Source organism: Pungitius pungitius, chromosome 1 (genome assembly GCF_949316345.1).
Source record: "Pungitius pungitius chromosome 1, fPunPun2.1, whole genome shotgun sequence".
Classification (NCBI taxonomy): Eukaryota; Metazoa; Chordata; class Actinopteri; order Perciformes; family Gasterosteidae; genus Pungitius; species Pungitius pungitius.
This window is the reverse complement of record NC_084900.1, coordinates 12,913,362-12,927,371: the sequence shown is the minus strand read 5'-3', so window position 1 is coordinate 12,927,371 and position 14,010 is coordinate 12,913,362. Positions and strand designations below refer to the sequence as shown.

At 42.4% G+C, this 14,010-nt stretch overlaps 1 protein-coding gene across 6 annotated transcripts in view; it reads right to left on the bottom strand.

Moving 5' to 3' along the window:
- Positions 1-14,010, bottom strand: part of cacna1fb (calcium channel, voltage-dependent, L type, alpha 1F subunit) — a 37,099-nt gene that overhangs the window by 7,416 nt on the left and 15,673 nt on the right. For 4 of the 6 annotated variants that reach the window (XM_037478936.2, XM_037478937.2, XM_037478938.2 and 1 more), the window contains exons 13-37: positions 13,650-13,676; positions 13,415-13,575; positions 12,834-13,059; positions 12,544-12,751; positions 12,095-12,215; positions 11,907-11,979; positions 11,691-11,836; positions 9,984-10,086; positions 9,734-9,863; positions 8,696-8,940; positions 7,832-7,919; positions 7,414-7,521; positions 6,498-6,550; positions 6,194-6,340; positions 5,296-5,497; positions 4,651-4,809; positions 4,464-4,574; positions 4,167-4,250; positions 3,513-3,641; positions 3,373-3,438; positions 2,834-2,925; positions 2,447-2,606; positions 2,239-2,366; positions 1,704-1,800; positions 196-298 (exon numbers count right to left, since the gene is read on the bottom strand). In XM_037478936.2, coding sequence (XP_037334833.2) covers positions 196-298; positions 1,704-1,800; positions 2,239-2,366; positions 2,447-2,606; positions 2,834-2,925; positions 3,373-3,438; positions 3,513-3,641; positions 4,167-4,250; positions 4,464-4,574; positions 4,651-4,809; positions 5,296-5,497; positions 6,194-6,340; positions 6,498-6,550; positions 7,414-7,521; positions 7,832-7,919; positions 8,696-8,940; positions 9,734-9,863; positions 9,984-10,086; positions 11,691-11,836; positions 11,907-11,979; positions 12,095-12,215; positions 12,544-12,751; positions 12,834-13,059; positions 13,415-13,575; positions 13,650-13,676 — 3,167 coding nt within the window. The remainder of the gene's footprint in view (positions 1-195; positions 299-1,703; positions 1,801-2,238; positions 2,367-2,446; positions 2,607-2,833; positions 2,926-3,372; positions 3,439-3,512; positions 3,642-4,166; positions 4,251-4,463; positions 4,575-4,650; positions 4,810-5,295; positions 5,498-6,193; positions 6,341-6,497; positions 6,551-7,413; positions 7,522-7,831; positions 7,920-8,695; positions 8,941-9,733; positions 9,864-9,983; positions 10,087-11,690; positions 11,837-11,906; positions 11,980-12,094; positions 12,216-12,543; positions 12,752-12,833; positions 13,060-13,414; positions 13,576-13,649; positions 13,677-14,010) is intronic. The other 2 variants (XM_037478940.2, XM_037478941.2) reach the window with 1 other exon arrangement.

Below are 14,010 nucleotides of genomic sequence, written 5' to 3'. Positions count from 1 at the left end.
CTTTGATTTGTCTTTAAATCAGATAGAGAGCCGGGTAACACTCTTTTGAGACTTATCCTATTTCATGTTGACCTCCTCTTTTACCATCTACATTTACATAAAATATTACTATGTACTTTGAGAAAATTGAAGGTGAAGACTTTTGACACCTCTGCTACCATAGTAACATACCAACATACTAAAAGACTACCATACCTTCAGTCTTTATCTTCAGCGCCGTTCGAACCAGAGCGAAAAGCGTAGCGTTAAAGGTCACCATTCCATCTGCATTCAAAGGCATGTTCATTGCTACCAGGCGCTAAGGAGGAGGTGGAAGAGAAGGAGGGAGAGGTGATAAGCTAAATTACCACTAAGTGTGTTTAAAGTTTACATATACTGTATATTTATTATTTATTAATGCACGTCACTAATTCAGCTTCTTTCCGGGAGTTTTTTGTGTTTTCTCCCCTAGCAGGTCTCCGTAGATCATAGTTCTGTCTGGACCCTGGTCTTGACTCCTGCCGTGGCCCCGTGACACCTGCTGCTGCCATCATCATCATCATCATTATTTGAAATATGATTCATATTACTGTCATCATAAGCCAACATTACCCTTTCCTAAAGTCTTTGCTCTCCCTCCCCCCAGAAGCTTCTGTGGATGATGGTCTGATGGTGGTTCTATCTGATGGTGGTTCTATCTGATGGTGGTTCTATCTGATGGTGGTTCTATCTGATGGTGGTTGTCCCTGCAGTGGTCCTGCTGTACACTTGTTCTGCTACTTGCAATAATTTGTATCATTTCTGTTAGATGAATTGAATGTATTGTACATCTTTTACATTGTTCATTCTGTACACATGACATATATTGCAGTCTGTCCATCCTGATAGAAGGATCCTCCTCTGACCTTCTCACTAAGGTTTCTTCCCTTTTTTTCCCCATTGAAGGGTTTTTCATATTTTGGGGAGTTTTTCCTGTGCCGATGTGAGGGTTTCGGGACAGAGGATGTTGCATGTGTACAGACTGTAAAGCCCTCTGAGGCAAATTTGTCATTTGCGATTTTGGGCTCTACAACATAAAATTGAAATATATTAGGGCTGTCGATAGATTAAAAAAAAAAACCAAACACAAAACAACATACATTTGATCATCTTGGAGACAGAATTCTACCTGGGGGAACATGTTGAACTAGTGACTCTTCCTGCTGTCCTTGTGCACTTTCCTCTCAACTGTCCATCATTTAAAGGTGTTTGAAGTGCCAACAAAGTCCCCACATTCATCATCAACGTTTTCAAACCACAGTGGTGGTCCTCTGCAGACTGTATGCTGCGCAGGCTAACGTTAGATTTTGAGATGGAGGCAGCCTAGCAGCTAGCTTAGCATAGCAGTGCTTTAAGTGGTTTGCCACTCGCCCCCCTTCTGTTTGACACGTGGAGTAATTCCTCTGCTCAGTTCTCTGCTGTATGTGGCGCCTCTGTTTGTTTTACTTCCAGTGCGAAAAGCTCTCTCCATCTTGATGTAACTGACTGCAGCTAGCGGCCATTGCGTTTCCACGGTCAACATCCAGTTGAAACTACGTTGAAATATTTTGTCGCATTGATTTGGCCACATTAATCGCATAGATTAATGTGTTTGTATTGACAGCCCTGATATATATATATATATATATATATATATATATATATATATATATATATATATATATAGACCACACAGTGTACTTTACCTTGCAAGCCACTCTGTGAGGACAAAGCTTCCCAAAACCCAGAGGAGGCTGAATCCTCCTCAGCAGAGCCACCACGTCCAGATGTTTGATACGACCTCTGGAGAAAGTCACATGGCTAGCAGTCACAAGACAAGTAGTTTGCATCTGCTTCCAATCCAGTCTTTATGCTAAGCTAGGTTACCAGTCTCCTCCGGCTTCCAGTCTAAACTAGGTTAGCAGTTTACCTTTGTTTCCTTTCTATGTTTTAAGTTAAGCTAGAAGTTTTCCCTTGCTTCTAGTCTTTGTGCTAAGCTAGTGTAAGCGACGTGGGTCGGTCCCACACGTTCTGGGTTTTCCTCCAAGTTTTTACATACCACTCAACTCACAGTAACCCCAGAGTCTCTCCCAAACCACCTCTGTCCCTTCTTCCTCTTTTAACTTTTTCCTCTCACCTTTAGACGCCCAAACAGCGCCAACTAGCTTTCCCAATTAACTCTTACACTAGAAGCAGTTAGCTAAGCAAGGATAGCAGTTCGCCAAGTAGAGAACAACATACTTGGCCTCTGGGTCGTATTCGGACCAGATCCGCTTGAACTCGTCCAGGTGATGCGGTCCCAGAATCGACCAATCACGTGTCAGATAGTCAAAGTTGTCCATGATGACGGCGACAAAAAGGTTAATGATCTGAAGAACACACAAATTGTTAGTGTGTATGTGTGTGTTTGTTTGTTTCGTTAAGCGTGTAATTTGTTGTTTGTTCTCACCAGGAAAGCACACAGCATAAAGAAGCTGATGAAGTACACAATAGCGAAATTGCTTCCACAGCTGAACTCTTCACCTGGTTCGTAGTCAGACTCGGGGTCACAGCGTTTACCTGGAAGACTGGCAAGCATGATCTCCTGCCACGCCTCACCTGTGGCACACCTGCACAAACACACAAACACAGTTAACATGACCAATGTGACATGTCATTCTTTACTTGATAAATATTATAATTGACTTTTTACAACATTACTACATTTTGAATAGTTTTTGAAGTTGAAACAGATTTAGAACAGAATCACCCTCAGTGCCATTGGATGATATCATTCATACAGTTCAGTCTGAAACGTTTACGTTTCAGAGGAAGAGGAAGAGAAGGAAGATCTGACCTGAAGAGGAGGAGGACAGCCTGAGGAAATGTTTGGAAATTGTTGTTTCTGTTGATCTGAGTGAGATCCTGCATCGCTACTTTCCCAAAGGTCTGAGAGAGACAGGGAGGCAGACAGTTAGATCATAATTCTGTCATCATACTGTTCTGTGTTTTGAGCTGCATTCTCAGTAGTGTTCACCAGGGGGGGGGGGGGCGACTCCTCTGCTCCCATAGACATCTATGAGAAAATGACCCTACTTCTCTCTTGATTTATTCCCTCAGTAAACATTGTAAACATGAAATTATGGTCTCAGTCTCTAGTTTCAAGTCTTCTTCAATGCAGCATGATGTTCATTTAGTGAATGAATTTCCATGTAGAGTCAAACAGACCATAAAGCACCTCCCTAAATGCTTTAGAGAGGGGAAACAAGCCCTCAACGTCTTATTATGGTCACTTCCTGTTCAATGGTTGCAGAATAAAAAGTTGGCAACGTACCAATCTCTGAATGTCTGAGTCAATAAGAGAGCGCCCTAAAAGCATCACTGAAGTGATCTCACCTGCATCCCAATAACGGCGTAGATGAAGAAGATCATGGCGATGAGCAGAGCTACATACGGCAAAGCCTGAACACACAGAGGACGAGGTTACACACATGCTCACACTGACCACGCTGCCTCGCTTTAGCTCCGCCCCTGACCTGCAGTGATTTGATGAAAGTCCACAATAGAGTACGAATACCCTCCCCTTTACTCAACAGCTTGACCAATCGCATCACTCGAAATAGACGAAAGAAGGTGATTGACACCCGCGAGCTGTCCTCCCCACTCTGAGAGACAGATAGGGACACAGAGAGGGAGACAGAGAGAGAGAACAGCTGATCATCATACAATGAGATATGAATAAAAAGCAAAATAATATTCAAAGCAGCATCAGTTTTATTTTCCATCTTTTTTCTTCCAACAATTTTAATATTGTTTTATTTACAGAGATTGACGTAGGAATATAAAAGAAATAAAATAGATAATATGTGTAATTCTATATCTATCTATAGCAAGTTATACATCTGCTTATTTAATGAAATTACACTTTGTTGTTTGTTGCGTTATGGTTGAAATGCACTTATTATGAGTTGCTTTGGATGAAAGCCTCAGCTAAATGAATGTAATGTAATATGAAATACAGAGAAGATTATTATTATTATAATTATGATTACTTTTATTGATATACTATTATGAAGATGGTTGTTATTATTAACATGATTGTTATTATTACCGGTAATGTGATCATTTCTCATGTGATGATGATGATCACGTGACTAAGATGATCATCGGTTGCGTTGGGGAGTACTCACACTAAATTCAGTGACCACAATATCTACGACACTGCCGACCACGATCAGAGCGTCGAAGGAGTTCCACGCGTCCACAAAGTAATGCTGTAAAGACAAGAGGATGCTTCATTCGTGCACCACCATTGTCCGATTTCAGACACCTCGTCACAGGGCGGCAACATTTTGTCTAAGTATCTATCCACCTGACACTGAACGTATGTATTATTCAGAAAATAAAATGAATAAACACAAACTCTCTTAAGGGATTCAAACAAAGACTTTCTTTTGGGACTGGATTCTGCGGCTTGTTTTCCTCACCCTGATCCTGAGGGCTAGCAGCTTAAGCAGCATCTCGGCTGTGAAGAGTCCAGTGAAGACCATATTGAGGATGTCCATGATGTGGCTGAACTTCTTAGACTGCTCATAGTGCTGCAGCACAGACACACATACATGTAATACATGTATTATGACTCAGAGTACACAGCGGAGGTATAGGGGAGTTTACCTGAACAGCCAGCGTGACGGTGTTAAGAAGGATGAGCACAAACATCACATACTCGAACCCAGTGGAGTTGATGATGGACCAGAACTTAAACTGAACTGGGTTCTTTGGGATGTAGAGCTTCAGAGGCTGAGCCTTCAGTGCAAACTCCACACACTGACGCTGTGGAGAGAGGGAAGTAGTTTGTACTAGTATACTAGTAAAGAGTACTCAATGTGTACTATTTTTATCTGTATTTCGTAACTTAACTAACCCATAGCTTTAGCTTACTAACCCATAGCATATATTTCACAATATTTTATTATATTTTTATTTTCCTGCACTACGTTGTCTGTTGTCATTTTCGTACTGTCTGTACTGTACTGTGACCTCTGTGGAAAACGTCATGAGGTTAGGGAAAGATGGATGTGACAATTCATGAGTTAGGAAAAGACAACGCAGTGTTTAGAGTATCCGACTCCACTTTCACTAAGCTACGTAGTTCCAAATCCAGCCCACGGCTCCATCCTAGCCATCGAAGAAGGGGCTTATGTCTCCATCCTAACCACCACGAAGAGACTCCATGTCTCCTGGTCTCTGTTCTAAGCCACAGATTAAGAGGCTTACTGTCTCCGGGTCTTTATCCTAAAGAAGAAGAAGAGTACCTACCTGGTTCTTGTCCAGCTCACAGTTCTTGTACTCCTGTTCCCCCTGCTCCCTGAAGGTGATGATGACAAAGCCCACAAAGATGTTCATCATGAAGAAGGCAATGATGATGATGTAGACGATGAAGAAGATGGAGATCTCAACCCGGTAGTTGTAGATGGGGCCTGAGTTCTCCCCGTTAGCGTCGATGGCCTTGTAGAGCAGCCTGGTTGATGGGGGAGAGGGGTGGGGGGGATCAAAAGGTGAGAAGATGAGGTGAGCTGCTAGTTGTGTGTCTGCTGATGGATGACTTGACTTAGGAATTTCTTCTTTGGTACCTCTTATAGTTAGGGCTGGCTAGCCTGGACCAGCTCTTAGTTAAGCTGCTATAGGCCCAGACTGCCGGGGGACTTGTTAGGACACACCGAGCTACTTACTGTCATCATAACAACGTTACTGTAGTTTGTTTTGTTTCCTTCCTGTTGTCTTTGTGCTTTCCCTCTCCACAGGTCTATAAGGATGATGGTTCTATTTGAAGGTGGTTAAGTTGGATAGTGGTTACATGTGATGCCGGTTCTATCCAGTGGGGGTTCTATCTGATGCCGGTCATACCTGATTGTCCCTGCAGTGCCGTACACCTGGCTTACTACTCTCAATATTTTAATAATTTATGACTTAGGCGTTGAACTATTGTAGAACTATGTTCTATGTTCATTCTGTACAAATGACATCCATTGGGTTTTTCATTTTTTGGGGAGTTTTTCCTGTGCTGATGTGAGGGTTTGGGGACAGAGGATGTTGCATGTGTACAGACTGTAAAGCCCTCTGGGGTAAATTGTTAATTTTGGGCTCTACAAAATGAAAATAATTCAATTGAAGGTGTGATGAAGACTCTGCTGATGAAGGTGTGATGAAGACTCACGCGGGCCAGCCCTCGAAGGTGGAGACGGTGAAAAGCGCCATCATCCCCATTAGCACGTTGTCGAAGTTAAAGTCACTATTCAGCCAGATCCTCTCTCTCACCATGGGGTGGTTCACGTCTCCATCTTTGTAGACCACAAAGGTCCCTCTGCCACACAGGAACACACGGATACACACAGGTGCAAACACACAAGTAACCACGGGTCACACAGGCACAGAGGTACATACAGGTACACACAGGTGTCAGCAGTAGCTTGGACTGAAGTGGATCGAGATGAATATGAATAATAATAGTAAAGTCTTACTTGCACTGATCAGGTGTGTGTTTGGCTTCATCTGTGCAGCGATAGAATTTACCCTGAAACACCGTATGTTTAGATCATTAATACATATGAAAATACTATATTAGATTTTATTGTAGCAAAACTTTCCGGGCTTGTAGCCCTCACAGCGGCTGGTGTTCGATTTTGTCAGGATTATTCAAATCAATTCAGTTCAGTTAATTTTACGTAGCCCAAAATTGCAATTTGCCTCAGAGGCCATTTACAGTTTGTACAAACGTGACATCCTCTGTACCAAAATCCTCACATTGGCACCGGAAAAACTCCCTAAAAAAGATTTTAAAGAGACCAAGGAGGATCTGTCCCCCGGGATGGACAGACTGTGAAGTCATGTGTACAGAATGAGCAACTTAAACAATGTACAATACATTCAATTCAAACGACAGGGATGATTCAAATATACAGGTCTTAAACTCCTGATATTCATGATCATCTCATGCTCGTCTTCTTTAAGTTAATTTGCTGTTATACAGTTAGGAAAGCCTGGTTTTGGTGATCAACTCTTCATATATATATATATACACAGCGGGGGGAAATAAGTATTGAACACATCACCATTTTTCACCAAGGACCATACTTTGTCCCTGTGTCATTTCACATTATTACACATAACTTTATTTCTGAACTTCTTTGTTTTGGTTTCTTTGAATGTATGTATTACTTGGGTTGTTACCAACATCTGGTGAACATTTCATGTCAATAAGCTCCTTTGGAAATATATTTACTGAGAAAAATGGTGACATGTTCAATACTTATTTCACCCGCTGTATATATATATGTGTATATTTTGTATACATAAATATATAATAAATATGCATATGTAAATAGTAAATATATAATATACATAGATATTTATGTATGATTAACATCTTCATCTCACCTTGAAGAGCTGGACTCCGATGCAGGCGAACATGAACTGAAGAAGAGTCGTAACGATCATGATGTTTCCTATTGTCTTTATGGCCACAAACACACACTGGACCACATGCTACACAACACAAAGACAGACACACACAAGCACAACCACACACAAATACACAGAGGGATCCACACACAGACAGAGAGACACACAGAGAACATATTGGTCAGCTTTGACTTTACCTTCAGCATTAGTTACCAGTTAGTCTCACAGCTAGTTACCATAAGTACTATTTACCTTGAGTACTAGTATCCTTCAATCCTAGTTACTAATTACTCTGACAGCAGGTGACCATCAGTACTAGTTACCTTTAGTACTAGTTACTTTCACTGCAAGGTACTTTAAGCATTAGTTACTAGTTACTCTCACAGCTAGTTACCTTTAGGCCTTTGGCTCTGTTGATGGCCCTCAAGGGTCTCAGTACTCGGAGGACTCGGAGGATCTTCACCACAGAGATGGCGCTGGAGCTGCAGACAAGCAGAGACAAACTGAGGTCAGAGGTCATAGGTCACCAGAGATATCCCTACAGATGTCCATAGACAGGTCAGAGGTTACCAGAGAGGTTGATAGAGAGATGCCTAGAGCGGTAAAAGATCACTAGGGAGGTCAGAAGTTGGAGGTCAACGGAGAGGTCACTAGGGAGGTCACTAGAAAGGTCAATAGACAGGGTAGATGTTACCAAAGTGGTCTGAAGACACTAGAGGGGTCATGAGAGAGGTCTCTGGAGAGGTCAGAGGTAAATAGAGAGGTCCGGTAACTCACATTTGGACTTTTTTTAAAATGTACTTTTCTTGTTGAGCAAAAGCAAAAGTTGTTTTGATGACATCACCTGAATGAATTCAATTTAAGCTGTGCGACAATTAAGGTAAATGCATTTTTAATTCTAATATAAACACATTTTCAAAAGTTTATTGTTTTTTAATGCATCTTTATTTTACACTTATTACAGTATCAATTATTTATGATTCATCCAGTTTGCTTTGAAATCTGACAAAAGATAGATTTAACGGTGCTCTTGAAAGACTCTTGATAGAATTAATTAATATATATGGAACTAAATGATATAACAAGTTAGACGTTATCTTTAAATCTGAATCCTTAAATGAGGACCTCTCTGATCTTTCATTGATGAAGCGTTGTAGCAGCATTTCTCCCCAGAAGGGAGCAGCACTCACACGCTACAGATCCACTGTGAGGACCTCAAGGTTCTCAACCTTCTACCAGAATACACGGCCATACTTACTGGAGGAAGAAGGAGACCAGCGACACGCTGACCACCAGCAGGTCCAGCAGATTGAACCAGTTCCTGCAGAAGGAGCCCTGGTGGAGGAACGCTCCGTGCACCGTCATCTGTCCCAGGAAGACAACGAGATCAAGACAAGAATAACCAAGAGAGTCCTTTCCTCCCAGGTGGAGGAGCTTTCTCACCTTTAGCAGAATCTCCACAGTAAAGATGGAGGTGAAGGCGTAGTCGGCATAGCCCAGAATCTACACACACAGAGGAGATTAGAACTTTAGAGGAACCTTTAGGGACAGTTTTACAATGATTGACAGGTCTCCAACAGACCATGAAGCAGCGTTAGAGCAGTGCTGCACTTTATGAACGTTTTGCACAGTTTTATCCCAAACAGAGGAAGCTGCTACACAGTCCACTTCATGTGTGTGTCTGTATGTGCTTATGTGTTAGAAGTCATCCCCTTCCACAGCTGCTGCTAATTGCTACGTCCTGCATGAAGCCAGCTGCTGCACACAGTTTAATTGTGTGTATTTGTGTGTGTGTGTGTGTGTACAGTTATGTCAGGATCAGACAGTATACTGGTGATTTTCTCTTGCAAATGTGTTTGCATAGTTTCCCTCTGTAACCGGGTTAGCCACTGACCCATTTCTGCTCTGTAATCTACTGAAGGCCCCACCTCCCCCCTCCCTCAAACCACAGAGGTGTGTGGACGAAATCATCGTGACAAGTCCTCGCTCTGACACATTCGGCTCTGATTGGTTCACAGTTTTTCTGCACACAAGCCCCTTCTTTGGCCCTCATTCTGCCGTCATTAACTTAGCCACAATTCCAGTCTTCTGTTGATTCTATATTAGGTTTATTTATGTGTGGTTTATCCATTTCAAGAAGCTATAAAACAATAATTTTCATTATATTGCAGCACTGGCAATGACATCATATCACACAATATTTATCAAGAGGAATTATCAATAAAACTAAATATAAAAAATACAATTTATCAATAAGGTAAAAAGCAAAAGGATGAACGCAGGAGATCTGACTCACGTTGTTCCGGAAGGAGTGGGCTCGTATTGGATCCTCGGCAGCCAATGAGCAGCTGCTGAGGATGATGAAGACGAGGATGAGGTTGGTGAAGATGTGGTGGTGGATCAGCGTGTGGCAGAATACGCGGATACTGCAGACAGAGAGAGCCAAGTTAGATAATGCTAACAGTTACACCTGTAGACCAGGTGGGCCATGCTAATGCTAACAGTAATACTGGCAACCAGGTGAAGTCAGGTGAAGTCTGACTTACGGGTTTGTCTTGCTCAGGCAGAAGAACGCACTGCCTTCTGGGATGGGAAGAACCTTCTCTTTAGGCGGAGTCAGGTCGGCCATCTTTAACTGGACTCCTGCATCTGATAGGAGGGGGTAGATAAGGTAGAAATGAGTGAGGAGAAGAGAGGAGGGAGGTTAGAGGAGAGAGAAGAGGGACCCATCTATTACGTTATTACTATTACGTTGATTTATATTTGTTAATTTAAGGGTGCTGCGAATAATATTATCAATAGAATAATATAATATTATCATAACAATAATTTTAAAAACACAATAGTAACTTTATAAATTACAAAAAAAATAATATGATTCACTAATATTGTTATTTTTAGGATTAATATCTGTTCGGTTCTTTAAGAATCCACCGAACGAGGCATCAGGAGAGGACACGTTGTTAAGACTCATTATAGTTTTTATTTGAACTGATTTTCCACAAACAGCTGATTAGTCCTCAAAAGGAGGTTATAAACCTGTATAAATAGAAAGGCTATAGTATAAACAACAATATTAGCCACATACAAAATATACAATAAATTCTGAACACAATAGAATATACATTTCAATATAGTCAGTATTTAGTATTATAAATATATAGACCAAACAAACACATATCTCTAAACACAGAAATGCACATCAATGTCAATATTACACATCAAACTAATATCCCAAAACCACAAAGGTGTATGTTAGTCTAAAGTGAATACAGCGAGTGCACCCCCCCCTCCCCCCGTCAGCGACGCCACCCCCCCGTCAGCCGTTCGCGCCGATCGGCATTCGGCAGTATCTGGCCCGAACCTGAAATGAGTTTGACACCCCTGCTTAACTGAATCCACAGTTCATGCCATATTTAGTGGTTGTAGTAATGTTTAAAATGTTTTATTGGATGATCTGCACTAAAATCATCTCTTTTATTTTTATTTTATTATTTTTGCTATTAAACTTTAATTTGTAAAGGTCTTCCTTCAATTAAAAACAACTAGATTGGATTTATTTTCCCTTGCCTCTTTTTAACTACACTAGAATCCCGCATCCCACCCAGCTGTTAAAAAAGTAACTCAGTTACTTTTACTCCGAGTACATTTTTAATGAGCTACTTTTTACTTTTACTTGAGTAAATTTTTTTGACTGGTAACTTTACTTGTACTTCAGTAAAATCTTACTTAAGTAACAGTACTTTTACTTGAGTACAACATTTTGTTACTCTTCCACCTCTGGTGGCGGATAATATCGAGCCAACAGCGTTAACATAAGACGCGAATATGATTTTTTCAGTGTGACCAACGTCTGTTTCAAGTTTCAAGAATACAAAATGTGCACATACATAGCGGCAGCACAGCAGTAGCGCAACAGACAAACACACTTAAACCACAGCTCAATGTAGAGAAACAACAGCTTACCGGTGGCGCATCTCTCCTGACGAGACAACATGTCAAAGCCAATACTCGATTCCCCTTATAGCCCGTGCTTATTCAGTACCTGATTCCAACACACGGATTTCACTGGTCCACGTTTCAACTCTTGACTGGCTCATGCTTTAATCAGGTAAGTGCACCTCCCACCTGTTTACCTGCGTTACATTGCTGCTAAACACCCGTGACGTAGTAAAAGCTACAATATCATTTGTAACCGTTACTGGTGAATCAGTTCTTTTATGATCTAAAGTCGTTTTCAGGTATCCACTGACCGTCTGCTCCTTCAGGTGGCTCCTCCTCCTCCTCGTACTCTGTGTCTTCGTCGATGTCCAACTTTACTTCCTCTTCTTCTGGTTTTCCTTCTCCTCCATCTCCTCCTTCTCTGACCTCAGCCTCCTTGGCCCCTTCCGTCTTCTTACTGGAGAGAAAACAGTAGGTAATAAACCACTCTGCCCTTCCTCCCTTTTCGCTTCACCCCCGTCACTTACTTCTTCTCTTTGTCTCCGTCTCCTCCGGCCAGGTTGTCCACGGCGATGGCCAAGAAGACATTCAGCAGGATATCTCAACGTCGTCAAGGATCAATCCCAACCACACATTGTTTATCATTTTTCTTCAATTTATGGAACCTTGTTTGGTGACCTTGGTGATGGATGAGTCACGTAACAACAGAGGATACAGTTACCGCAGATAAAGAGGATGACGAAGTAAACGCACACGATCATCCCTGGAAACACTGGACCGCCGTACGCCATGATGCCATCATACATCACCATGTTCCAGTCCTCCCCGGTCAGGATCTACACACATCAACATAAGTGTAAGTATATAGCTGGGGCAGGCTAAAGTTTATAGTTAAGGCTGTTTTACGTTCCTAGCTAGAGCTGTCTTGGGGTCATAGTTAGGATCGGACTCAGGTTTATAGTTAGGTCTGGTTCAGGTTAGGGTTAGGGTTTCCACTAAATTTAATTCTCATTACATGACATCTATCTTCTGTCCATCTTTATCCCTCTCTTGCTCTATGAGCTTTCTTACCTTTTTTCTCCCTGTTTTTCCTGTTCCTATGTTTGGGTTAAAGGTTGGAAGATGTCACACCTTTGCAGGTGGAAAAGCCCTGAATCGCATTACCTGGAAGCAGGTGAGCAGCGCCTGGGGAAAGGCGTCAAAGGTGCTGCGTTTGGTCTGCGTCTCGTCGAAGTTAAACTTTCCCCCGAACAGCTGCATGCCAAGCAGAGCAAAAATGATGAGAAAGAGGAAGAGAAGCAGCAGCAGCGAGGCGATGGACTTCATGGAGTTCAACAGCGACGCCACCAGGTTGGAGAGGGCCGTCCAGTGGCTGCGTGGTAACACACAGAATGACATCATTAGAGCAAGACACGGCCTACGAGCTGACCAAAGGTCACATGCCGCCTTCTCACCGGGTAACCTTGAAGATCCTCAGCAGGCGGACACAGCGCAGTACGGAGATGCCCAGCGGCGGCATGATTCCTAGCTCGACCAGGATGGTCTCTACAATGCCGCCGCACACTACGAAGCAGTCAAAGCGGTTGAAGAAGGCCACAAAGTAGTGGGCCAGGCCCAGGCTGTACATCTTCAGAAGCATCTCCACGGTGAACAGGGACAGCAGCACCTTGTTGGCAATGTCTGTGAGGTCAACATATGCCTTCACATTAACTATGATATCCTAGATATTACTTTGCATGGTGAGGACCTTTTCTTGTGTGTTGATGCTGATATATGATATATTTCTACACTGTTATAAGATTTTACTCGGGCTTCACCTCAGTTGCCTGGTTGCCACTGGCAACAACTATTTGCAATAAATACATTGGTGTATATATGATATGTATCACAAAATAAAAATTAACCTGAAGAGAACACTCAGTGAAATCCTGAGAGGAGAAATGACCCGATGTCTTTGAACAGACAGATTCATTATAAGAACATTCATTAGACACAAGGGTACAATTACAGAAGGGTATTCTGTGTGTGTGGCCACCTTGAACCTCCGTTAGCCAATCGGGTTGGTTGTAGTGCTCCGACGCGCTGAGGGAGGTGTTGAGGAAGACTAGCAGCAGAACCAGCCAATAGAACGTCACCGACTTGACGGCAGTGCGACAGTTCCTGCGACAGACTCGGTTCCAGCGACGCAGCGTCCGACTGGGAAGAAGAGTGGAGTCAGAAAGTGGGGTGGGCTTTTCTGTTCTGAGTTGTGAGAGGTTCACTGAACTCACCAGCAGCTGATCTTCATGATCCGAGAGCTGAAATGAGACTCTGGTTAGTTGAGTAGAATATTGAGGCCGGTGTTGGGTTCAAGGAACTCTTCAAAGTAACGGCCATCGGAGCATCACGTGAAATTGATACAGCTTGAGGACTATCCTGATGGTGAGCTAGAGGAGAGTTCATCCTCTGGAAAGCATGGTTGATCTTCTGATAAGCTGGTTGTTGATCTGACATCTGGGGGTAATGACTCTGATCAGGTGTTATTGATCCTGATACCCAGGTTTTAAGATTCTGACAGTAATTAGAAAATGAAGAATTCAGCAAAGACAGCGAGCTCGACAGGTGGAATTGTGTGTGTGTGTGTATGTGTGT